General features: G+C 48.2%; 2 protein-coding genes across 2 annotated transcripts in view; one reads left to right on the forward strand and one right to left on the reverse strand.

Annotated features, from left to right (window-relative positions):
* Positions 1 to 1,247: 1,247 nt before the first annotated feature.
* On the reverse strand, positions 1,248 to 19,867 carry PIF1 (PIF1 5'-to-3' DNA helicase). Its single transcript, XM_078861243.1, has 16 exons — positions 19,714 to 19,867; positions 12,915 to 13,094; positions 11,148 to 11,303; positions 10,314 to 10,504; positions 9,416 to 9,704; positions 7,616 to 7,790; positions 6,763 to 6,888; positions 6,174 to 6,327; positions 5,326 to 5,443; positions 4,804 to 4,910; positions 4,529 to 4,668; positions 3,854 to 3,960; positions 3,506 to 3,593; positions 2,609 to 2,754; positions 2,060 to 2,251; positions 1,248 to 1,442 (listed from the first exon to the last, which is right to left on the reverse strand). The coding sequence occupies exons 3-16, from the start codon at positions 11,286 to 11,288 to the stop codon at positions 1,395 to 1,397; spliced, it is 2,022 nt and encodes a 673-aa protein (XP_078717369.1). The 5' UTR covers positions 11,289 to 11,303; positions 12,915 to 13,094; positions 19,714 to 19,867; the 3' UTR covers positions 1,248 to 1,394.
* Positions 19,868 to 19,978: 111 nt separating this feature from the next.
* Positions 19,979 to 25,232, forward strand: part of LOC144935274 (uncharacterized) — a 44,204-nt gene continuing 38,950 nt past the window's right edge. Inside the window, exons 1-2 of the mRNA XM_078861844.1 lie at positions 19,979 to 20,303; positions 21,873 to 22,532. Coding sequence (XP_078717970.1) covers positions 19,979 to 20,303; positions 21,873 to 22,532 — 985 coding nt within the window. The remainder of the gene's footprint in view (positions 20,304 to 21,872; positions 22,533 to 25,232) is intronic.

Consider the following 25,232-nt stretch of genomic DNA (forward strand, 5'->3'; position numbering starts at 1 on the left):
CACAAGGTATAACTTGTTAATCTTTATTATGAAATTTTACAAACTAAAAGTGCCTGTACATAATTGCTCATTTGTTTTTAAAAATGCATAAAAGCTGATCAGACTGCCCAACAAAGCACATGCTCACTTTGTGGTGATAACCTGGCCATACAGGCAAGTATTCTGCTGCAATCTGAGGTAGACGAAAGGTTTTCAGGAAACACTTCATTCACGTACAGACAAGTAGGATGGCTCGTTCTGGACAGTTCATCTCACAACTTGTCTACAAATTAAATAACGAGCCGTCTTGTAAACCTCAACTTCAAAACGATCTCAGACAACACAAACCGAGTCCTCTATTTGTCCGTCAGTTTCAGCTCACCGTTCAAGAGCTGTCGTCGCGCGTAAACTCATGTAAACAGATGGACGCAGATGTCATGTGCAAACCGCCTTTGCTCCTGGCTGGCAGAAATACAAGCAGTTTCTGCGTTCCACAACATTTTTCCTGATTTATCAACACCGCCCAACCTCGCTTACTAAGTGACAAGATTACATCCTTCTTGCCGAAGACGGTCAATACTTAACTTAGGTGTTTTGCACTGCATATGTTACAGTTCTCTAACTTGTTTGCAAGAGACAGGTGACCAAGAACTGAGATGGCAGGGGGAGGTGTGCCCCGCACTTCGCACACCCAGCCACCAGACATAGATCGTTAACGACGGGTTTTAACTGTCATTAGAGTTCTCAACTTAATCAGAAGGTTGAGGGTTAAATTCTAACTGTGATTTGACTTGGCACATTTCATCCAGGGCTATAAAGCATTGATGTGGGAATTTTAACAGTGATTTGTGGGAAGTTACAGTTATCTATCGATAAACCAACCACATCACTGGAATGTAGAATTTCCACCGTGGACTTAGAGCCACCAACAAGACCACCCGACACTTATTTTAGCAGGAAGACGCTGATTTTATATAAAAATGAATCTTGATTTGACCCTTGACTGGGATTTCAACTCTTCTGTTTGATGGTGAAGTACTCTGACAACAGCACTATCCGTGCAGATTCCAATGGTATATGTATAAAATACAGTCTTCCAAGAGAACACATCCTCGAGTTAAAACTGAAATGCATCACTCGTAATTAAGCGTAACAGTTGATTACAGTAATTGCCTGTCTGCACCGGCATCTCAAACACTTAGTGCATTATATATATATTAAAAAAGCCTTCGCTTTTGCTGCAGAATTTTAACAATTCATCAAGTCCCGTAAGTTTGCAATTCTTATACCCAGGCCAAGTTGAGTTATGCCAGAAGCACTGAGCTTTGCTGGAGTGTTGGCAAATGGACATGCTGGGTATGACCAGTGTGCGCAGTAAATCCAAGGCACACCAGCACATCAGCACCGTGCCGCCGTTAGCTGTTCTCAGAATCTTCTCTCTGCAGCCAGTTGTTGAGGGAACCCTGCGGGGGAGGCAGACTTTATATTACTAAGAGTTTTTAATTACTTGGTTGAGAAAAAAATCCGTGTAAGTGTTGAATTGTGTTTGTTGCTGATGTGTTACAACATAATGCCCCGTGTTGCTTCAGAGTATGCGTGATTTAAACACTTCCAATGCACAGTGGCTGGTACGGGTTGTGTTTTTACCATATTTTTTACCATAATGTGCACACCCTTATGACCTTCATGTAACAGATGCCTCACAAATTCAAACTATAAGCATATCATTTATCCACTTATACTAGCAGCACACATCCTTTTAATCCGAGCGACTATCCCTCCCTCAGTCTGTGGAGTGATCTTGCAAATAACAGTAATTCAACAAGTCCGCGTCTGCTGATAAGACCCATAATGTCAAGACTGGTCCAGAGTTTGCTTGCTTAAACATACGATTCTGGATAATATTGGTTTGCACTTACATTATTTGTCGTATCTACAGGTGGAGACGTAGAACAAAGTTCTCGTACATCTTTCCACCCTAAGTCTGGTCAGTTGCCAGATGTGCGCACCCTCCGACTCTGGCTAATTGCCTTGTGTGCCTATCCACAAAGGCACCCGGGTGCCCAGGGCACATACCCACCTGCGTGAGTGGCGCCTCCCGCCGCAGCGCGGCGTAGAAACGCAGCACGTCCGGGTCGGCCCGCACCACGCAGGGGTCAAAGTCCACGACCCTCAAGCCCTGGAGCGAGCGGGCGCGCGACAGCGCCACGTACGCCTGACCGCACTCGAACACGCGACCCAGGCACACCTCCACACAGTCCAGAGACATGCCCTGAGGACAAGATCCACCACACCTCATAAACAACAGGGAAAAGTGCTGTCGGAGAACATTCTAATGCCGGCACAAGTGGGAGGTGTGCCCAGCACCACTCTCTCTTGGACACCATTGTTCCTGAGATGCAAATGGACATGTTTTATGGGTGTGTTTATGTATAAGTGCCTCTTTGTCTTTGTGTGCGTTTCGTAGATCTCAACATGTTTCTGTCTTTGTGCATGTCTGCATGTCACTGTATCTGCATGTTTCTCTGCATGTCTCCATGTACATGTTTGTGCGTGTGTCTGTCTGCATGTCTGCATCTGTCTCTGTGTCTGCATGTCCGTGTCTGTATCTCCGTGCGTGTCTGCTCGCCTGGCTCTTGTGAATAGAGATGGCCCAGGCCAGACGCAGAGGCAGCTGCTTGCGGGTGATCACGTTTCCTCCCCCGGCACGCACCACCCAGCGCTCCGCTTGCACCGCCTGCACCACGCCACATGCGAACCGCACCAGTGGCAGGCCTGCACGACACAAAACACCCCACATACAAACAGGCGCACACACAACAACCGCCATTCGGCACTAAGTGGCGGTGTCGTCACCACGGCGCTTGTGCCAGGCTATGTGCACTTAAAGTGTACACAAACATCCCCCATATAGCCTTAACAGACTGTAGGGGCAAGTGCTGTTAGCGAGCACCTATGAAGGCCGGTAAAGTGTACACACACACATATACACGTACGTACACAAACTCGCACGTACAGATACACAACAGTGCACTGGCACAAACACACCACACAGATAAATGAAGACAAACACGTTGCATATGCAGACATTGCATACCTGTGAGTGTAAGTGTGTATGTCTGCATGGGTGGATACGGATAAAACCTTTTACTGGTGGCACACCACATGAAGGGGAGTATAGTCAAGGATATAACGTATGGAAAAATAATAGGGCAGAGGAAAGGAAGAGAGAAGAGAAGTGGGAAAGGAATGGAACAACGGGATAAAGGGTCACAAGAGAGAGGAGGATGGGGAAGAAAAGGCTACAGAAGGGCTTCAACAATGCACAGAGCAGCGGCTATTTTTCCAGGGGGCGAGGAATTCAGAGTGGGGGTGGCTACACAAGTCACGTGAATGCAAGCTTGAACTAATTTAGATATGTAGATGTATGTTGAACTTCTTTCACGCCCTACATAGTCAGCTGTGCTAATCGAAGGTGCGGGATGCGCATGAATGCATGAGCATGCGACTGTATGGGTGCGCGCACCGCATTTCTCAGTGCTGAAGTCCGTGACAACCCCACGTGCGCCGTTCACCAGACCCCTCTGCACGTCCAGGTTCTTTGTCAGCATCACCTGCGGGTGCAGTGGCACTCGTGTCACACGTGGACACGCACACAACTAAACACGACCTCGCGATGTCAACGCGGCACACTGTCACACACGACAACAACCCAATCGCAGACATACAAGCGTATCCACCTTCACGCAACGTAACACAACGTCACATCCACACAACTGTATATACAATGACACGCACACTACCATAAACGAGCAACCACAGTAGCACACCGTGTCGGTGAACCTCAGTGTCTCTTTACAACGCAGGCCCTCACCTGTGCACCCTTGCGCAGCTGCAGGGAGGCTTCGACAGGACACATGGCATCCAGGGCTTTTGCCTGACTGGGGTCGCTGTCCAGTGCATCAAACATGCGCGTCTCACCTGAGACAAACAGAACCACGTGGCAACAATCGCCGCCAGTCACCTCTGACGCAATCAGGAATTTGAGCCTCCGCCACTGATGAAAGTGAACACAAACCCAGGGGTCTGTGGTAGAGTGCTCCAACTACTGTGCCGCTGCTCCCCATCCCACACAAAGACAAAGCTCACCCGTGTAGCCTTTGATAGACTGATGGGGCAGGTGTTGCTAGCGAGTACCTATTAAGGCCGGCATGGCAGACAAGATGGTAGGTGAGGCCAGTATCACACCCGGCCATCTTGTCTGTCTCGCCAGTGCTGATGTTTACACTGCACCAGGTACTCATTTAAGGCTGAGTCGACCTTGGGGAAAGACCCAGGACAAGTTTAGAAATAATCCACTGATGTTCGATCTGGCTGGGAATTAAACTCTGCTGGACAGGTTTGTCACGCAGTGTGCTAACCACTGCGCCACCGCTCCAGCCAACCTAGGCCATTGGGTTTGTGGCTCAGTGCATGGATCAGTGCACCGCGGCTCCGTAACCCCCCGCCCCCCCAACTCGTACCCTCGCAAAAGCATTCACAATCGTACCGGGCAACTTGGCCAGCTGACAAGTATTGATGAGCTGCACATCGTCGCGATGAGTGCACAACCTCGTCGCCAGGATCCCATCCTTCTCGATCGCGTTGTTTTTCGTGGCAACGAGGCACCGCGTGACCTCGTCCGTGCACCTGGACGATCCACACGCGCGTACGAGGCGCTGCACGTGCATGTAGCGGTGCGTGTAGCGGTGCGTAGCGGTGCGTGTAGCGGTGCGGTGAGCAGTGGAGTGGCGTGCCGCGCTTGCCACGCTGTGCGAGCCCCACCTGCCAGTCCGCACCATCTGCAGCACCCGAATGAAAGCCTGGTCCTTTTGACGACGCACCTGGGTCAGCTCCATCGCCAGATGCACGCACCGCCGCCAGCTTTTGGCCTGCACGTATGCAAGCACGAACGGACCTACAGTGTTTGGTATTGCATTCACTACAGGAGTTGTTCAATAAATGTTAATGATGGAATACAATTCTTGCAGGAACCGCCAGCTCTAAATTTATATTTAAAATATTCCACCAATGTCAAGAAAGTGAGAAATGTCCTTTCATGTAGGATTGCATCGCATTGTATCAGCGAACGGCCCCTGTGTGACTTAATTACCGGCTGCCACTTGGCGAATGAGGTCAGGAATAAAACCGATAATGTATGTTGAACTTCTTTCGCACCGTACGTCACCAACTGTGCTAATCGGAGGTGTGGGAACTGGCGTGCCAACTACTACACCACCACTTCCCACACACACACAGAGGTATTTGCACACGTACATGCGCACACTGGTACGTGCGTACACACACCTGGAAACTGAAGGTGCGCTTGACAGTGCGGTCTCGTGATACAGGCGGCAACTGCAGAAAGTCTCCGCTCAGCACCAGCTGTATCCCTCCAAACGGCTCGTCACGACCTCGCACCGCCCTGACACCGCCGTCACACACACCACACACCGTGTGTCATGCAGAGAGCATTACACACCACACCTGCAGCTTGTTACACACGCATATCACACCATGCTTCCATCACATACCATGTATATATACACAGTGCACACATCACACACCATGTACACATCAAACCATGTATACACCACACACAGACACCATTTAAACACCATACATAAACCATGTACACCACAAACATTGCCCACCACCATGTATTATACATCATGTACACATTACACACCATATAAACACTACACACAACGTGGACTATGTATACATCATTTACACAATGCATTCGCCATGCATATAATCTGCATGTATAGCACAGCAATAGATAACACCTGAATAGTCACATAGACTGTCCAAGTGCAGTTAAGCAAGCACCTATTCACGCAAAAATAGTGTGGACTGCACCGTGCCCATCCGATTCCGGTGTGCGAACATCAGCACTGGGGAAGCATTAACTCGTTTAAGGTTGGATCAGCTTCAGGGTGGCCCAGAATCGGTTCAGATAACACTCGCCACTGACGTTATCCACGACCAAGGAATCGAACTCGGGTCACCGAGTGCACAACACCACTGCTCCCCATGCAAACACGCACACGCTCAGCTGCCCCTTCGTAGTTCACCCCTTCGCACACTGGCGGCTGCCCGCGCGTGCGCCTCACGTAAGCGTGTCCCACTCGAGTCGCGCGCGCACGCCCTACCGCGCCACCGCCTCCATCTTGTCGAAGAAGTCCGCGGACACCATGGACACCTCGTCGATGATGAGGGTGTGGCACGATCGCCAGCGCTGCAGCACGCCCGGTCGCCTGGCCATGGTCACGCACTGCTCCAGTGGCCCCACTCCCGAGCCCATGCCTAGGCAGACAGATACCTCATTTCCACGGTACAACCGAGAACCGCCTGCCTGGCACAGCTCCGGAGGTGCCAGGTTGTTTTTCCAACTGCAGAAGCCGAGCCGCTGACATCATCACACGCAATTAGTCGTGACACGAGTAGATGACCCTGTCCTGATAGTGGACTGACTTGTGTCACAATGAATGCGTAATTAGCCCCGCCCCTGGCTCTGCTTGGCCCCGAGCCAGATTGAGATGTCTCGCGAGGACACTTTATCTGATGTGAAACTACCGGTTCTGGCTCGTTATGACTCGATTATGGCTCACAGCCAGTAGGGAAAAAAAGAGATGAGATGGCGTGCTGAAATCAGTTCGTGTGCAGTTGCTTGGTGGATTATTCCATCGTAGGATCGTGTCGTCTATGATAATATGCACTCACACGGTCAATGGCTCTCACCGGCAAAGGCGTGCAATGTCATGCCTCCGATGTGACAGGCAGCCACACCGGTGCTCGCGGTGGCGATGGTACTGAGAGGCGGCAGGGTCCCCATGATCCGACGCAGTAGAAACGACTTTCCAGTGCCTGACACATGCACATAGACACGCGATTAGACACACGACTCGCACAACCTGTGGAAGGCTCAAGATCGCTCCTTCCCCTTTGTTCCTACATTGTAGACACCATTGCCTCGCTGCAATCCTTGGTATCCAACCACTCCAATGCCCATCTAAGTAGCTTGTCCTCCACCTTCATGCTCCAGCAGTCTTCTGTGCCTCATGCTATCAATAGGTATCAAGAGTAATGCACATGCATTGCTGGGTTTAAAACTGGGGCAGCCTCACATGACCAAACCAGGTTCTCAAGTCTCGCGAATGCCTGGTTTCACCACCAATAATTATATGGGAAAAATAGAAGTATTAAATGTGTCACTTAATCAGGTATAGCTGAATTCTTAGGATTAATATATAGCTCTTATAAGTAATTGTACTTACATGAAAAATAACACTGAAAATGTCACAACGTAAAATTTTGTTTGCTATGGCCTGGCAAAAAGTGCATTGCATGATGCACGATCAGCACCTCCGATTAACACGGTTGGCTACGTACGATGTTTTCGAATTTCAACATACATACATGCAGCACCCAGTGGCTTGGCATTGTGAAACAGTGTGGCATTCCTTGGTGTGGAATGGTGTTGGATCGTGCCACACAATGAAGACCAACCACACACTGCAGTGCAAGAGACACGATGCACTTTCCACACTTCATATCTTTGTGTATACGTGCAGTATTAGTGCCGCGTTGTTACCGGCGCTCCCTGTGAAGAAGATGTTCTTCCTGGCCAGGACTGCTTCCAGCACGGCCCTCTGCTCTTGCGAGAGGCTCACCGAACCACCACGTCCTACGCGTGCCACCCTCAGCAGGTCTGGCAGGTTATCTGACGCTCCCGCGATGCTGCAGTCTCTCAGAGGTTTCTTGGGGGTCTGGAAATAAAATAAAAACAAGACATCGTTACATCACACAAGGTGCACACCGATAATGGTCACTCCCGTGAGAAATCTTGACATTCATTTTTACACACCTGCATTTTCTGCGAGCTTGCCATTTATCCAACCTTAGCTCTGGACACCACCAGTATTACACCCGTACATTGTTCACACCCAAGGTCAAAGAAAATGCGCTATCTCCCAAATTTATTTTAAAGCCTATGACTCTGTGCTTGACCCACTGTAACCACGTATGCGATGAACTAATGTAACAGTGATAATGTTCTTTTACACATCCCATCATAGGGACCTAGGAATGATGCATTTATGTATTGAGAGCTGTTAATTTTTATCGATTTAGTTATGGGTAACTTCATACGTATCCACGAGGCAATGCTGTGCTCAGCTATCAATCAGAAGGTTCGAAGTTCAAGCCATAGTTGGACGTTGACTCGGACCACCATTCCTCAGTGGTCAATTCACTAATTCCTGAATTTTATTTTAATTGGTTATTATAATCACTATATCAACTATTTATAAATCAATTGAAAACTGTAAGTCATGTTTTCCCCCCTCTATTTGCAAGGCACTACACTGTAAATTGCAGCTATAATTATTGAATAACTCATGCTCTGTGCTCTCTGGTCTGAAGAATGGTCATGATTTGAAATATTACCTCATTACAATATATATTTCTGTTTCATATCTCTTTGTACTGTTTGCCTTTTGGTATTCTCTGGTCTAACATATTGAGACAAGGCCATAAAGAAGGATTGTCAGTTTCAATGCATGTTGTGTGAATGTTTTACCACAAGCTCGTGTGGTTAATGCAGACTGAATGTCGTTGCAATGGGTATCTATTTAGTGTTTGAACATCGTAACACACTCCTGTATTATTTCCGGAAAGGGTAAAGTCTTTCATGATCAGTTCTGCTATAATGTAGTGATGTAAATGGAGTCACTATGGCGTTAGCACCGGGCTACTGTCACAGGAGTGGAGCTGTGTGTCTTGGGCCTCTCTCGGGCACCAGAGTGGGTATGCCATGGAAGGGGGCCCTAGGGGGCTTAGTCCTGGTGACAGCGAGAGAGAGGTCGAGTGAGGACATGACAGTCTGGGTGACCCCGAGAGGGCACGTGACCAGAAGAGGTGGCAAGGGGGGCCAAAAGGATTGGAAAGGGACACGTGATGTAGGGGCCGGAGTCTTCAGGAAGGATCCAGAAAGGGGCATGGCCAAGGGCGGTGCCTGGCCACGTCACGGCCCATAAAGGCCGAGTGCCGAGCCCCGATCCGGGCTGTTCTCTGGAATCAACCTTCGGCGCTAAGTCTCTCCGATCTTCGGTCTCCGCTCGGCATCGTGGGTCAGTCAGGATGTTACCGACTGACCCGGTTATGTAATTACCCTGTTTGGGTCTAGTTAGCGTGTGTACGTTTATGTAGTTAGCCCTGTTGGGGCTTGTAATAAACGTTTTGTCTCCAAGTCAAGTGTGTGCCTCCGTGAAGAACACGACAATAAGACGAAAGGGGATGGAAGCTTTTTGTTCACGTGCGCTTGTACACCACAGCTAACGTTGTCGATTAATAAAAAAAAAACAATTGTAACAATTCCTCTCCTTCTCCTTACCGACTCGACGTGCCCGTGGGGGCTGCGTGCTCTCTTGCTCGCCGTCCCGGCAACTCCTCGCCCAACGTTCCCGTCCGGACGGGCGGCCAGGGGCTGCCTCGCCCCAAGCGGGGCTCCTCCTACTCCTCCGCCGCCGCCCCCCGAGCTGCCGCCGCCGCCCGTTTGTGCGAGCCGTGCCTTCTCACGGGCTGCCTGCAGGTCGCGTGCCGACAGGGGGCTTACGGTGACGAAGGAGCGGGGTGCTTCTGACAGGAGTCGCTTGCGGTCGGTGCCAACGCTGGACACTCCACTGGGTGGATGAAGGAGGTCACAGGAGTCCGTAGAGTTAGTGGCGGAAAGGAGAGTTCAGGCATTGCGTGAATGCTTTCATTTTATTTATGAAGATATTTTAATAAAATGAATGCAATGAAAAAATGCAATGGTAAAAAAAAGATGAATGCAATGGTAAAAATTATACATTTTAAATACACACGAAAAATATAGTTCACTTTTGAAACGTACATTTTGTTTGTAAAATAGAGCAATAATTTAACGTAGTTTTGTTTCATCTCATTGGGCACATGCAGATGCCATTCTAATTCTAATTTAGAAAAAAAATAGATATTCTAAGATTATCGTTTATTTAATATGCATTTTTCTATGTGCAGTTCATACCAACAGGTTCTAATCAGGTGAAGGTGTATTCATTCACTTATTTATTGTTCGTGAGTACCATTAATAGTGGGGTGCACATGTTGCTTATCTAGTGGAACCAATTACCCCGTACAACCTCTCCCAGGCACTACGACTCCGATATCCCCTGAGAGTCCTGCCAACCCTGCTGCCTGACAGCAGAGAGCTTTAAGCAACTTAGATCCCACATCACGGAACTGCCTCGGAGTGCTGGATATGTGCGTACCTCTCCGCCATGGTCTTGCCGGCAATCGTGCGCAGGAACGCCTTGAGGCGGTCGGGAGGGCAGTTTGAGAGAAGCAGCTGCGTGCTGTGATGGGGCAGCCGCAGGCCGCCCTTGCCTTCGCGCACGAAGCGTGAGTGCACCACAGCGTCACGCAGCCAGAACCGCTCCGCGCTCCGACCAGGGCACAGCACCTGTGTGCCCACACACCAGAGTCCTTGATTGCAAGGCTCACGTGGCCACTGGTGGCCTATGGTGGCCTTTAGTGCGGCCCCTGAGGTGCAGCCCCCAACAATACTCAAATGTGAAAACACCCCATCGCGCTGTCAAACACAATGGTTTGAAATGCGTGGCGGCGCTCACACTGATGATGTATTATCAGCGAAAGTGGCCCCCCTCTGAAAATAAGTGAAGAACAATCCCACACACAATACAGTGGGTGTCCTGTCTACAACGCCATCTCCAGTCAAGCTATACTCAACGAAGTGAAAGCAAAAGATCACCGTGCCTCCACATAAAAAAGTGATACATCGGCCTATTGGCTTTCCAGATCAATATTATCTGGCGAAAATTGTTGAAGGAAGCAAATTCTGAATTGATTTCAACCTTTTGGGCTTCAATAGCAATCTGGCTTGTTAAAAAAAAATACTGCTGGGCTACCTGACATTTTTGTCAAGAGCACACCATCTCATACGAATGTGCGACGTATACACGTGCACCTGTCAAGAGTTCAAAACGCTTCAGGAAGAAGGGTAACCAGATTATGCCGTATTCACGGAGCACACCCCCCCCCCCCCCACGTGGCTCTGGCAACCTCAGTACCACAACCCATATCACCTGCAGCTGCAGCTCCCGCACTTCACTCCTCCCCAGCATAAGGGTCGCGTCGCGCACTGCCTTGCGTCGGACCGACTGGCCGGACTTGTCAAGCTGTTCGATGACCAAGGAGCAGCAGATCTGAGCGTCGGGCTCATCCATGCCTCCTTGAAGGACCTGGGCAGGGGAGATGGCGCAAGGAGGGTGGGGTGCATAGCAGTTGAAGCGGCACTTGCTCGTGTCAAATAGCTTTCAACTCTGCACCTGCAATTCGCGCGTTGCAATACGTCACATAAGGAACATACACTGGCAGTAAGAGTACACTTTGTACGTATGAATTGTGTAAGATATATCATTAATACACACAGGACATAACTCATCAGACATGATATATCCACTGCTGGATAAAGCCCCTCCCACCCCCACGAAATCCACGAGCTCTCACACAAACCAGGCCTAAATAATACACCTTAGCAATAAATAAAAACAATTATTTACAAAAATTGAATGGCTGCACAGCTATTGCATAAAGAAAGAACAATCATATACAGGATTCAAAAGGAGTTAGACTCGGAGCCATGCGTCTGCCATGGGTTATTCAAAGTGACATTTCCAAAAAAGGCATATGACAATGAATGGAGAAAATATGCTCAGTCTTAGATTTGCGTATGATGGTCATCACAACAGATGGAATTTAACTACATGTAAACTCTGTGGAATAAAAACATAATAAAGACGACTGCATAGATGGGCTCATGATAATTGAGCAAAAACAACGGTCACGTACAGAGAGCTCGTAAATCAGTTTAAAATATATGTCAGAGGGGCATGATTGTAAAGTAAATAAGAATATGTACATGAAGTACCTAGGTCAGTTATTGAAGGCAGACAGGGATGGAAATTATGTAAAAAAATAGGCGGACGAGAGCAGGTTGGGGTTCTTTTGCAAAACTAGAAAATGACAAGTAGCATACCAATGTACTTAAAAGAAGCAGATATTTTAATCACGGTAAATTACTTGCAATGCCGTATGGATCAGACGCAGGGCCATTGATTCATGTCACTGAAAACCCTAAAACCCGGCCAAGGAATCGTGGACGTGCATGCTTGGGGTTACAGACTCCTGTGCACGTCGTTGCCACTAGATGGGATGGGTGTACGACGGTCCAGAATGATAACGGGGCCGGCAAGCCAATGGATGCATGTGACACTTCAATGAGATTGTTGATTGTTGTATAACGAGGAGATGGAGCACTGAACTCATCTCGTGGGCGAGGAGCGAGGTGGATTGTACATCGCAGGAGCGCTAGAGTTGGGGATGATGATGATCACCACGCAATTGCATTTCACACTTTGCCAGAGGTGTGGACTCGAGTCATGTGACTTGGACTCGAGTCAGACTCGAGTCATGAATTTGATGACTTGCGACTCGACTTGGACTTGCATAACAATGACTTTGTCCCACCTATGAGATGTGGACTCGAGTCATGTGACTTGGACTCGAGTCAGACTCGAGTCATGAATTTGATGACTTGCGACTCGACTTGGACTTGCATAACAATGACTTTGTACCACCTCTGCACTTTGCAGGTGCAACGTGGGCGCCCACGCCAAACGAATATGCACGGTACGGTCACAACATCACGATGCACGTTTATACTATTACTCTCAGCGCAATCATGTACGTTACGTGTACACACGTGTGTATGTTGGGTATGCCGTGTATTGTACGTACTCCACAGCATTGTGTGCGGTATACGCAGTGCCTAATCTAGTGATGGGACTCACCTCTCCTCTTCACAGCGAGAGCCGGCTCCCCCCCCCCCCCCCTCTGCATGCACCTCTCTCAGCTGCGACAGCAGAAGCCACGTGGGAGGTAGCGCAGCGACTGGTGGCTGACAGGTCGTGTGTCATGCAGGCGGAGAGACCGGCTGGCTGGATGATTGGATGCGAGGCAGGCAGCAATCACTGGGTATCAGAGTGGTTGGGAAACAGGCAGGCTCGACGAATATCAGACAAAGAGGGTAACTATCAGTCAGACATAGTGACGAGCAGACACACAGACAGGGTGACTAGCAGACAGGCAGACAGGGTGACTAGCAGATAGACATGGTGACTAGCAGACAGGGTGACTAGCAGACAGGCAGACAGGGTGACTAGCAGATAGACATGGTGACTAGCAGACAGGGTGACTAACAGACAGACAGACACACAGGGTGACTATCAGACACACAGGGTGACTATCAGACAGACAGGGTGACTAACAGATAGACAGGGTGACTATCAGACACACAGGGTGACTATCAGACACACAGGGTGACTAGCAAACACACAGGGTGACTATCAGACACACAGGGTGACTAGCAGACACACAGACATGGTGACTAGCAGACACGGTGACTAGCAGACAGGCAGACAGGGTGACTATCAGACACACAGGGTGACTAACAGACAGACAGGGTGACTAGCAGACAGGGTGACTATCAGACACACAGGGTGACTAGCAGACAGACAGACATGGTGACTAGCAGACAGACAGACAGGGTGACTAACAGACAGACAGGGTGACTAGCAGACACACAGGGTGACTAGCAGACAGACAGACAGGGTGACTAGCAGACAGACAGGGTGACTAACAGACAGACAGACAGGGTGACTATCAGACACACAGGGTGACTAGCAGACAGACAGACAGGGTGACTAGCAGACAGGGTGACTATCAGACACACAGGGTGACTAGCAGACAGACAGACATGGTGACTAGCAGACAGACAGACAGGGTGACTAACAGACAGACAGACAGGGTGACTAGCAGACACACAGGGTGACTAACAGACAGACACACACACCGGCATTGAGCCTCAGCACCGGGCTACTGCTGCTGCAGCTGCCACCAACTTGAACAACGAGGGGACATTTAAACCAAAACTCCGCCCTTGCAGCTTGCCAGCCAATGGGAGAGCAGCGCGCTGCACGCCAAGCCAATCAGGGCGTAGCAAATTTGAAATCGCAACGGATTAAGTTGGGCGGGGTTTAGCCGCGCGCCATGCGGCGCGGCCATTGGGTGAGAGGGGCACCACGTGATCGTGGCTCCGTCACGTGCGCGATATTAAATGCTGCAACGTGACGATTATCGCGATATCGCGATGTTGTTCTCGCGACACGATATTAAATGCTACCACGTGACGATTATCGCGATGTTGTTCTCGCGACACGATATTAAATGTTACAGCGTGACGATTATCGCGATATCGCGATGTTGTTCTCGCGACACGATATTAAATGCTACTACGTGACGATTATCGCGATATCTCTTTAACTCACTACATGAACCCATTGATGTTATTGACGTTCAACGATAGGTCACTCAATATAAGGCTGTTATTTTCAGTATGTGTAAAAAAAAAACATCAACGCATTCGTCAATAAGATAAAATACACAATCATCAGAATATGTATTTGTACTGGAGGAAACCGATCAGCTTTTTTTCACAGATGTCCGATCATACAGAATATAATCGTCGGCATTTCGAGCAACGGACCGTCATGTGCTCTGAAGAAGGGTCATTGCCCGAAACGTCGCTTATAATTACATAGCTGTCAACCCGTACGGTTTAGCCCGTATTCCTGTGCAGGGAAATTGAGTTTTCAGGTCCATGCGGCGTACAGCCGTTTCAATAGGGCAACATATTCTTTATATTCAAATATAAAACAATATTTTTATTATTTTATTATTTTCCTTCTACGTGACTTTACCGAAAGAACCAAGAATATGAATCCCTGCAGTCACGAAAGCTTTAAATCAACATTTTCTTTGTCTCTGTGTTTGTGTTTTTCCCTTGTGATGGGACTTTGTAGGACGAACGTTGAGATTTATAAGGACCACGGGGTGACCAGTAAGGTCTGACTTGGTCTGTAATAAAGTAGGGCACTGATAAGGGGTTGACTGGTATGTAATTAAAGTCGCCGACGTCACATAATTCCCATGAAGTTTAACAAATAACTAAATCTATGGATTATACAGGGTAGATTTTATCTAGAACCTTAATTATCATTCTAATCTTTAGTGATTACAGTGTTTTATAACACGGATTGAAGTAAAACATCCAATCAGCAAAGATGATCACGATAACGATATTTCGAAAAACTGACGATACGATTATCGCGGATCTTAAATGATATATCATAGGGTTGTGTAGATTTAAAATTGTTAAATGGTATACCTTTACGTATCATTTTGGTACTTATTTATAACTTTTTCTGCAAATTTTTACCATAAAAAATACCCCCGGGAACGTATACTAAATTTATATAATCAAGTAAATTGTAAAATCTGTTTCGATTTATGCTGTTTCGCCTAACGTCGCGTTTACCAGGAATGCATACCCATTGTAGAGGTCTTACTGCAGTGAACTCATATTGGAGGGTCATTTCATTCAGATTTGTCAACATTTCTATTCTCAAAGTGCACGGGCAGCCCACACGTCCTTTGAACGTAACCGTCCCTCCCTCCAAACAGCAAAACTGTTTTGTATGTATATAATGTAGTATGAAGTATGACATATAATATACCAGTAGCCGTCATTGAACGAGGGTCCCCACCTCTCTAGTACTACACAATAAAGTTTCACTCTCCTATTATAACGACTGCAAGACCACCACAATAGTATTGATACATTTCGATTTAAAGCTTTCGTGACTGCAGGGATTCATCTTCTTGGTTCTTTCGGTAAAGTCACGTAGAAGGGAAGTAATAAAATAATAAAAATAAAACATAATAAAATGAAATAATTCTCACGACGTTTCGGCTACAACGCAAGCAGCCGTCTTCAGGTGAAGAATGAGACACTACCAAGCTAGGAGCTTAAATATAAACTGGGTTGGAGGTGGAAGAGCGCCTTAACAAAAAAGACTGTGCATATGAAGAGGAATTTAGCATATTCATGGAAAATGCGTAAATTCCTCTTCATATGCACAGTCTTTTTTGTTAAGGCGCTCTTCCACCTCCAACCCAGTTTATATTTAAGCTCCTAGCTTGGTAGTGTCTCATTCTTCACCTGAAGACGGCTGCTTGCGTTGTAGCCGAAACGTCGTGAGAATTATTTCATTTTATTATGTTTTATTTTTATTATTTTATTACTTCCCTTCTACGTGACTTTACCGAAAGAACCAAGAAGAGTATTGATACAGTAGACTAAAATATATATACACACTATACTTTACGACTAACTATTATTGCTACAGTATAGAAATGTAAATTATGTCAGTGCAACTCGGAGAGTCAAACCCAGTTCAGAGTTTGCTGTTGTAATTATTCTGGAAACATTCCAGGAGGCTCAAAGGCGAATTAACCTAAATGTCAATTTTTATGGTGAACCAAAGCTCATTTCTATACAATGTGTACAGTACCGACTATCGACCAAGACTGCACGTACTTTTGTAAAATGAATAGACGCGTGATTGGGTAAAGATATTAACGTGAGTGACAGTGCTGGTAAATGAATATATGACCGAATACTTGGATTGATAAACGAATATGAACAATATAATGGTGCATTAACAGGTGACAACGTTTAAATTGCTTTAAAAGTGAGTGAATTAATACATTAGTGAATGAAGGCATTCATCATTTCACAGTATAATCAGGTGACAGCCCGTGAAATAGAATATGGCTTGACCCTGCTTTGCACTCTTGCCTCCAGAGTGCAGGTGGGGGGGCCGCCCTGATTCTCCGGAGTCTGCATCACAAAGCTTGGGCCCCCATTGTGACCTGGGGTCTGCAGGTGGCGTCTCTGAGCCGCCATGCGCCGCACCTTGCCCTGGGAGCACGTGCTTGCCATTGTATAGGTGTGTCACACAGGTGTCTCTTTAAACACATGTGCCCCGCAGGAACACGTGGAGGGGGAACTCTGCCAAATAGTTTGTAGCAATAATGCTAACTTGAACACCAAGGTTATCAGTCCCCCCTGGGTGCAATTTTCTTGAGTCAATCTTGGATTTTAAACTCGCCCTTCAAAGTGAAGATGTGTGGACTGCCGATTGCTCAGAGCACATTATTCTCTTTGAGTAATTCTTTGTGTTTAGGTTATAATGAGGCACAATTTGGTGGGTTATTTATCCAACAGCTTTCGATCTGGATTTGAAGCTTTCGTGACTGCAGGAATCCATACTCTTTTGTTCTTTCGGTAAAGTCACGTAGTTAGAAAAAAGTGAAGATGTGTGGACTGCCGATTGCTCCAGGGCACATTCTCTTTGAGTAATTTTTCTACCTACATTACTTTACCGAAAGAACCAAAAAGTATCAACAGCTTTCAGCTTAAATTTCGCCCTATATCTAAAGGCTTAATATTTGTCGCCACTATCCTGTCTGACTGAGCCACTTTAAACCCGCCACCACCCGACACAACCAATTAATAAGATATGTCACGTAAACAAAACATGCCAATTCGTTACTAGTACAGCACACCGGTGTGCAAATGTGACGATATCACATTTATCCCTCTATTTAAGACGGAAACAGGATGATTTCTCCACAAATCTGGCTGTCGCATGATGATGCTAGTTGTAATTACTGGCAAAACGTCGTACTCGACTTGTAAATGGCGTGGGTGTACTCTCCAACACACCGGTGTGCTGTACTCTGATTTTGTAGGCCCGTGTGCTGCAGGTACTGTGAGGCCCCCAGTAATATTTTCAAAAGGAAAACAAAGATACATAAAAATACATCTTATTTTTACAAGGCTAACAACAAATAGAATTCAGCATTCACAAATGAAGTAACTTTTCACTTCATCTCTGGAGTCCCTCCAGCTGTCGGAGGCCCCTGGGCTGCAGCCCATAAAGCCCCGTCGTGCCTTAATCGGGCCCTGGCTGTACTAGTAACCAATTGGCATGTTCTGTTTACGTGACAAACCTTATTAATTGGCTATGTCGGGTGGTGGCGGGTTTAACGACACATTTATATTGACGCGATCTAACCCAAAAGCCTACGTGTTAAACTGAGCCACTTTATACATAGTAGACGGTTCACTTCCCTAAGATGCCTCGTGATGTTGCGGTGGAAATCCCAAAGCACCCTTCAACTCAGCTATAGAGTGTAATATTAAGGACCAGCGAGCCATTCACAAGAGTGAAAGGAAAATGCATAACTACTGATTATTGCTTGCACTAAATCTGTAATGAGAAATTATCCATACTATACTAATTTACCGGTTTTCATTTGTTACTACAGCGACTCAGTGGAATTGTAACATTGTTAAGTAAATGTCCTTGATAGTCTAAAGAGCTGTTCGTTGACTTGCCAGAGCTGCCATTGAGACCAGCCAGTGGGACATTCCTTTGGGTTTACACATCTGTACATTCTTCATCATAACCTAACCCGGCTACTCTGAACTGGATTTAGGTAGAAAAGATACATAAAACAATTTCGCCTGCTGGAAGTGAAAAGTGACACTTTAATTTATGTTTTTTTTCTCGCTCTTGTGGAGATAATCAAAGAGAGAGAGGGGGTTGATGGGTTGGAGTGGGGTGTTGGGGGAGGAGGTCGGAGATAGCTGGGTGGATAGAGTTGGTGTTGGTGTGTAATGTAGGCGTAGGGGCAGGTGTGTAGTTGAAAGGTGTGTTGGTGCTGCTAAGCAGGGCATTATAGAAGTGAAGGAGGATTTATATGGGCGGATGTACTCAGATGTGCGTTTGTACGTTGTAATTCAACACATGTGTGTGCGTGACTCATGAATCCACCTATGTGTTCAATCACGCAGGTTCATTTATGGACTCGGACCTGATATTCATTCCATCCGTCGCTTCCACACAAGGTAGAAAAAGTTTTGTTTTAGCCGACATGTCTAAAAGCTAAATAAAATAAATACTCTATGCAAGTTATGCTTTTAAGAGTGATATTAATATTATTGGCCGTATACATAAACTGGTTCCACTAATGCTCTCCCACCTCAAGTGCTACCCAGCCTCTGTTCTGACGGATCAACCAGGTAGAAAGTAATCGTACAGGTCTGGGGCACGGTGGTTTCCTCTGCCCTCACCCCATTCAGCAGACACAGGCGGATGAGGAGGAGGAGGAGAGTGGCTCAACCAACCCAGCCGCACACCACCAGTTGCCCCAGAACCAAGCGAGTGTCCAGGTCACACGTGAGTGCCTCGGGGGACGGCGGTGGAGAATGATGATGGGGGTTGGGGCAAAAGTTGTTTGTGGGCGGGCGGACAGGTGAAGGGGATGGAGGGGGGTTGATGGCCCTAGCTATTTATTGCGCCGCCCCTGACGCCTGGCCTGCAGTCTGAGTGATTTGTCGCACGCCGGGCGCGTGCCACGGGGGCATCTCTCTCCTCTCTCTCTCCCCACCCTCCTCTCCGCACCCGGGCGCGGCTCACGCGCGCGCGCGCACCCACACACGCGCGTGCCGACTCCCCCTCCCTACTCTCACTCGCACGCGCGCGCACGTGCGCGCACGCGCACCTGCCCGGCAGGTATGGCCGTGTACTACAACGCGTTCGCCTCCTATCCGTCACTGGCGCCTACTGCGCAGGCGGCGGGAGCTTCTCAAGTCCCCGGCTGGGATTCTCCGCCGCTCACCCCGGCAGCAGCAGCAGCAGCGGCTGCCACCACCTCGTCGACGACTTCGTCCGCCCCCGCTGCCTCCTGGCTCCTGCACGGCGGTGCCAACGCAGCCGAGGCGCAGGGAGGGAGCCCACCGCCTTCTGTGCCCCCGCCTCCGTACGGCGTGGCGGGGTCAAACTCCTCGTGTCACCACCACCACCAACAACAACAACTCCAGCACCACCACCACCAGCAGCAGCACCAGCAGCAGCCCGTGGGACCCCACGGCCTCAACACGCCGATGATGATGACGGCTGGGGATGCGGTGGTGGTAGCGGGTGGTGGTGGTGGTGGTGGTGCGGGGATGAGCTGGCACTCGATGCCCGGAGCGTCGCAGGCGAGCCTGGCCCGCATGGCGCGTCCTCCTTACTCTTACTCGGCGCTCATCGCAATGTCCATCCAGGGCGCGCCCGATCACAAGCTGACGCTCAATCAGATCTACCAGTACGTGACCGACAACTTCCCGTACTACGAACGCAGCAAGGCGGGCTGGCAGAACTCGATCCGGCACAATCTGTCGCTCAACGACTGCTTCCGCAAGGTCCCGCGCGACGAGGATGACCCAGGTGTGCACGCTACGGCGAGTGATGGATGGATGGGGTGGGGGGTGGCAGCGTTAGTCCGAGTGCGTTCGTGCGTGCACGCGTGCGCACGTGGTTGTGTGTGTGCGTATGGGCGGCGTGCGACGGTGAGCTTGGGTCTCGGAAAGTGCGTGAGACGTGTTCGTCTCGGTGTTTGTGCGCTGCTGTGATATATGGATTGTGAGTATAACAGAGAGAGAGAGAGAGAATGAGGAGAGCCCGTTGTGCGTGCGCGTTTGTGATTGTGGATGCGAATTGTCACGCACGCAAACTTTCACTCGTTTGTGAAAAGTCGCGTGCGCAAGGCGAGGAGCGACGTGGGTTTGTGTGGGTGGCGGGGTGGCGAGTGTGCTCGCCACACCGCCACTGGGTTTGCGTCAGTCTGTTCGTGCGTGCGAATGAATGAGTGTGAATGAATGAGTGCGTGTGAATGAATGAGTGCGTGTGTAGGTGGAGCGGTGGTGGAGCGGTTAGCGCGCTGCGCTACGAACCCGGCGAACCGAGTTCGATTCCTGTTCACGGCCAACACACAGTGACGATAATCTGAACCGGTCCTGGGCCTCCCCTAGGTCGACTCAGCCTCAAATTAGTACCTGGTGCGGTGTGTAAACATCGCCACTGGGGAGACAAAGGCGGTCGGGCGTGGTGGTGGCCACCCCACCCCCTCGCATACCGTGTCGGTATTCGTATGTGCTCGTTAACAGCACTTGCCCCAACAGTCTGTTACAGGCTATACGGGGGATCTTTGTCTTTGTCAGCGCATGCGTGTATGTGAACGCACGTAACAGCAGTCGCTTCAACAGTTTACAAAGCCAACGAGGGGGGTCTTTGTGCGTGAGTGTTTGTCAAAGGGGGTCAAGGGAAATACACGTGGGGGGGGGGGTATTGTAGTGGAAAAAGAAAACTGTGAAACGCTCACTCCAAAGAGAGTGTGCACTGTAGTGTTTAACGCGACTGTGACTCGTGCTGAGAGGGAGGATCAGGAATGTGTAATGACGTAAGCAGACCGACCTGACCTACAAGCCCGTGGCACCACGTGGGAGGATGTTTAAACACCACTTAGGCCGCCCCTGTTCGTGTTTCGTTGCTGAATATCACTGCCACTCAGAGCCCCTGGGCATTTGCCTATTTGCCAAGGATCCTCCGCATCCCGTCTGCCTTACGTTGATAATTATTTTTCATTTTGGTTTCCCACGGCACGTTGGTTTTTGCAGTTTTGAATACAATTGCATTTATTTACTGAATTTAAATGTTTCTCGGACTCATGTTATGCTTGTCAGCAGTCGACTCTCCCGTTCTCTCTCTGACGAATACAATGGTGCCTGCCATAAGAATGTGGAATTTCCACTCACGGGTTAGGGCCATACACACAGGTAGAGATGAGCACTGCCCGATGCTCGTTTGACGATACAAACACTTAACTTCATTTTGAATGTCATGGAATTATTTTTCTAGTGTAAATATCTCGAAAGCTCTGCTTTGACATCACTTGAACACTGTAACGTGTAGCAAGTGTGCTGCAATTAAAACGCTGCTGCAATGTTGTATCTACAGGCAAGGGAAACTACTGGACCCTGGACCCCAACTGCGAGAAGATGTTCGACAACGGCACATTCCGCCGCAAGAGAAAGCGCAAGGGGGCGGAGAGTGGCGCCCCCGCGCGGCACTCCGCGGTGCCATCCGCGGTGCCATCGGCGTGCGACAAACCCCACGACCCTGCACCCTGTGCCTACGGGAGCTCCCAGATGTCCCCACCCTTGCCGTCTCAGCTGGGCGGCATCGGCCCTGCGCCGTCCCTGCCGGACATGCTGGGAGCGCCCGGCATGGTGGCACCTCCGCCGGTGCCAAGCGCGGTGCACCTTCCGCACGCCCTCGGCGTTGGCGTCAGCGAGCTGCCGTCGCCGGGGCTCGGGGTGTCGCCGCCGCCCTGGGCTGAGCCCGACCCCACGGAGTCGTGCTTCTCCAGTTTCGTTGGTGGTGGTGGTGGTGGCAGTGGCAACGGCATGGACATGGAGGACGAGATGTGCGGGCGGATGGGTGGGCACAATGACAGCTCACCGCTGTCGGCACTTGCCCAGTACCCGTTCCCCGCCACGTCTGCACCCTTCTCTGACTACAGCCTGGCCCTGTCCATCGGGGGCATCCCGGGCTTCTACCAGCACAGCCCCCGGACGGCAGAGCAAGGTGGTGCAGACCACTTCTTCCCCAGCACCTGTCGGGACAATGGACTGCTACATTACTCGGGCGGGGGGGAGTATTGGTAGTAGATGTAACTATGTTAAAACTCAATGAAAGTCCTGGGGTGTTATACAAATTCATACAAAACAGAGATTGGTCATCACACCGCAGAATTCGAGTGATGTGTATTTGGCGCTTACAAAACAAGTCACGCAAGGTGGTCAGGTGTACTGTGTGCCTTAAATTTCCTGTACATTTCAGTGGGGTTTATAAGATTGTGTCGTGAGCAGGGAATTAATTTGAGGCTGCATGCCCCTCTGCACTGAACAGCATGCTCCTCGGCGTAATGCCCTATGTCTGTGCTGCATTGTAAGTGGGGTCATAGGTGACACACATGGGTATTATGCACTCAGTTGAGCTGGATGTAAGTAATTACAACAACTTATTCACAATGTCAGTCTTTTATCCATATTGCACATACCTGCAAAAATATATTTGTATATACATTTTTGTAATTGTATTTTTATGTACAGTTTTTTTTAGTGCTCAGGAATTCAGGTAAATCCATGAGCAGTTGGTGGTGGTCAGGAAGAAAGTCTGAAATAGTTTGACTGCGAATAGAGACCAATCTGTCAGATGTTAAGCCCCTGAAAGGACTGCCACCTCGATGAGAGAGACACACACATGTGATGCTTGCATTGCACCCGTTGTGTTGACATCAATAACACGTGAATACATTTCCTCTAATTATATTTTTTATTAATGAACATTTCAACAATGTCTGTACCCACTTCTGGTTTTATTAAACAAAGAGGACATTTAAATTCTAACTGTAGAATCATTGATTATAAACACCCAATATCATGCCAACTGATCAGGTGGCACTGTGATGAGATAACCACTCCATCGAAAGGTTGCAATTCCAATCCCGTCACAAGTCAACTCGGTTCATCATCTCTCCGCGGTCAATAAAATGAGAACTAATTAATGTAAAGTCAACGGTGGTTGTCTTAAGCAGTGTCTGGCCTCCGGCATAGGAATGCGTACGTTTTGGACAGCTACGGTGGTTGATTGAAAACCATTCACTCAAAACGTGCATAATTACCTTGACCTGCTGCCCGGTGACTTGAGCTCTGGACCACATTTTGGAAAGATGGACGCAGACGGGTCCGCGATGCTCAAAGGAGACCATGCCTGCTGTAGTTGATAGATTTGCTGTTGGGATCTGTTGGGAATTTCGTGTCGTATCGAGTTCGGTTTGTTGCTGTGTAATTACGACTCTTCCGTTGACGGGCTGCTATGGGTGGGGTGACTGCACTACGCAATTTGTACTGTATTCGCATTTCATAAATGGATTTTTTTTGTTATCCTGTTTAGATTTTTATTTTACGAGGAATGTTATTGTCGATGGTAATAAACATGCATTTCTAAGCAATACTTTGGTAGAATTTTTACAGAGTTAAATGTCATTGTAAAATTTGGTTGATGTTCATTGTATGATCCGGGCTTCACATTTACGCTCTATGCTTCTACTGCTCCACCCTTTGACGCACATAGTCATGTGTTTGTATCTCCCAGTAATTATCTGATAACAAAACAAAACCCAGCACTCCGATGCAATATTGAGTGAATCCAAATGCACTATGGGGGGGGGGGGGGTTAGCAAATGAACACAAGGAAGCGTTTGTTTTCTCAATCTGACCAGGGACATGCAAATACTGACAATTTGGCTGTACGTGCATACAACACACATCGTTACCACGTTGCAAACAGTTGATTTCTGTCAATTGACAACATTGCCATAGGGGACTCTTGCTAGAGACAAGCACATCATTAAAAACTAATAAAACTGTCAGGTTTATGAAAAAACTGTCACAATTGACCTTATGAGCCTTTGAAGTTTGCAAGGGGAAGGGAAACTTCACGTTTTACCCTACGGTGGAAAGTATTAAAGGGTTAGATTAATACCTTGACGAATGACCAATGAAGCATATGAAAATGTTTCATTGGCCATTTGCGCAATTGGTGATTGTCATAGTTTCGTCCAAAAATTGGACAAAGATCATTTGCTAACATGTGTTGACATGAATCGTGTTTTTTTATGGTTCATAAATCATAAACACTCGGTGACGAATGTGAACATTTAGTCTCATTCTTTTGGCTACATCTGCCAGTAACCCAGTTTCATCCTGTGCTTGGAAGACTCAAGTACTTGTTTTCAAATAGATTTTGAATGGTGGGAAGGCAAATGTGTTTTGTTGCAGTCCCTACCAGAGGTGTGGACTCGAGTCATGCGACTTGGACTCGAGTCAGACTCGAGTCATGATTTTGATGACTTCAGACTCGACTTGGACTTGCCTCATCTTTGACTCGACTTGACTCGGGACTCGAGAGCAAAGACTTGAGACTTACTTGTGACTTGCACAACAATGACTTTGTCCCACCTCTGGTCCCTACACTTCAAACTCGACCTGCAATGGTATCCAAAACAAGTCTACAAGCACAGCGAGTCAATGGGGTTAACGGAGAGTGGGTGTTGTTCATTTTGTAGAAATTGCGGCAAGATTAATTTGGCTTAGTTTGGCACTGAACAATTGCAGCTTCTCACCTTCATTTAGTCGGCTGAAGAGATTGTACTGTGGACCTGAGGGCTATACAAGAACTTTGCATGTTATGAAAATACGTCAATTTGAGTGTCTGGTCTCAATGTGGAGAGCTCATAAAACGATCCTTTCT

Source organism: Lampetra fluviatilis, chromosome 12, assembly GCF_964198595.1.
Source record: "Lampetra fluviatilis chromosome 12, kcLamFluv1.1, whole genome shotgun sequence".
NCBI lineage: Eukaryota > Metazoa > Chordata > Hyperoartia > Petromyzontiformes > Petromyzontidae > Lampetra > Lampetra fluviatilis.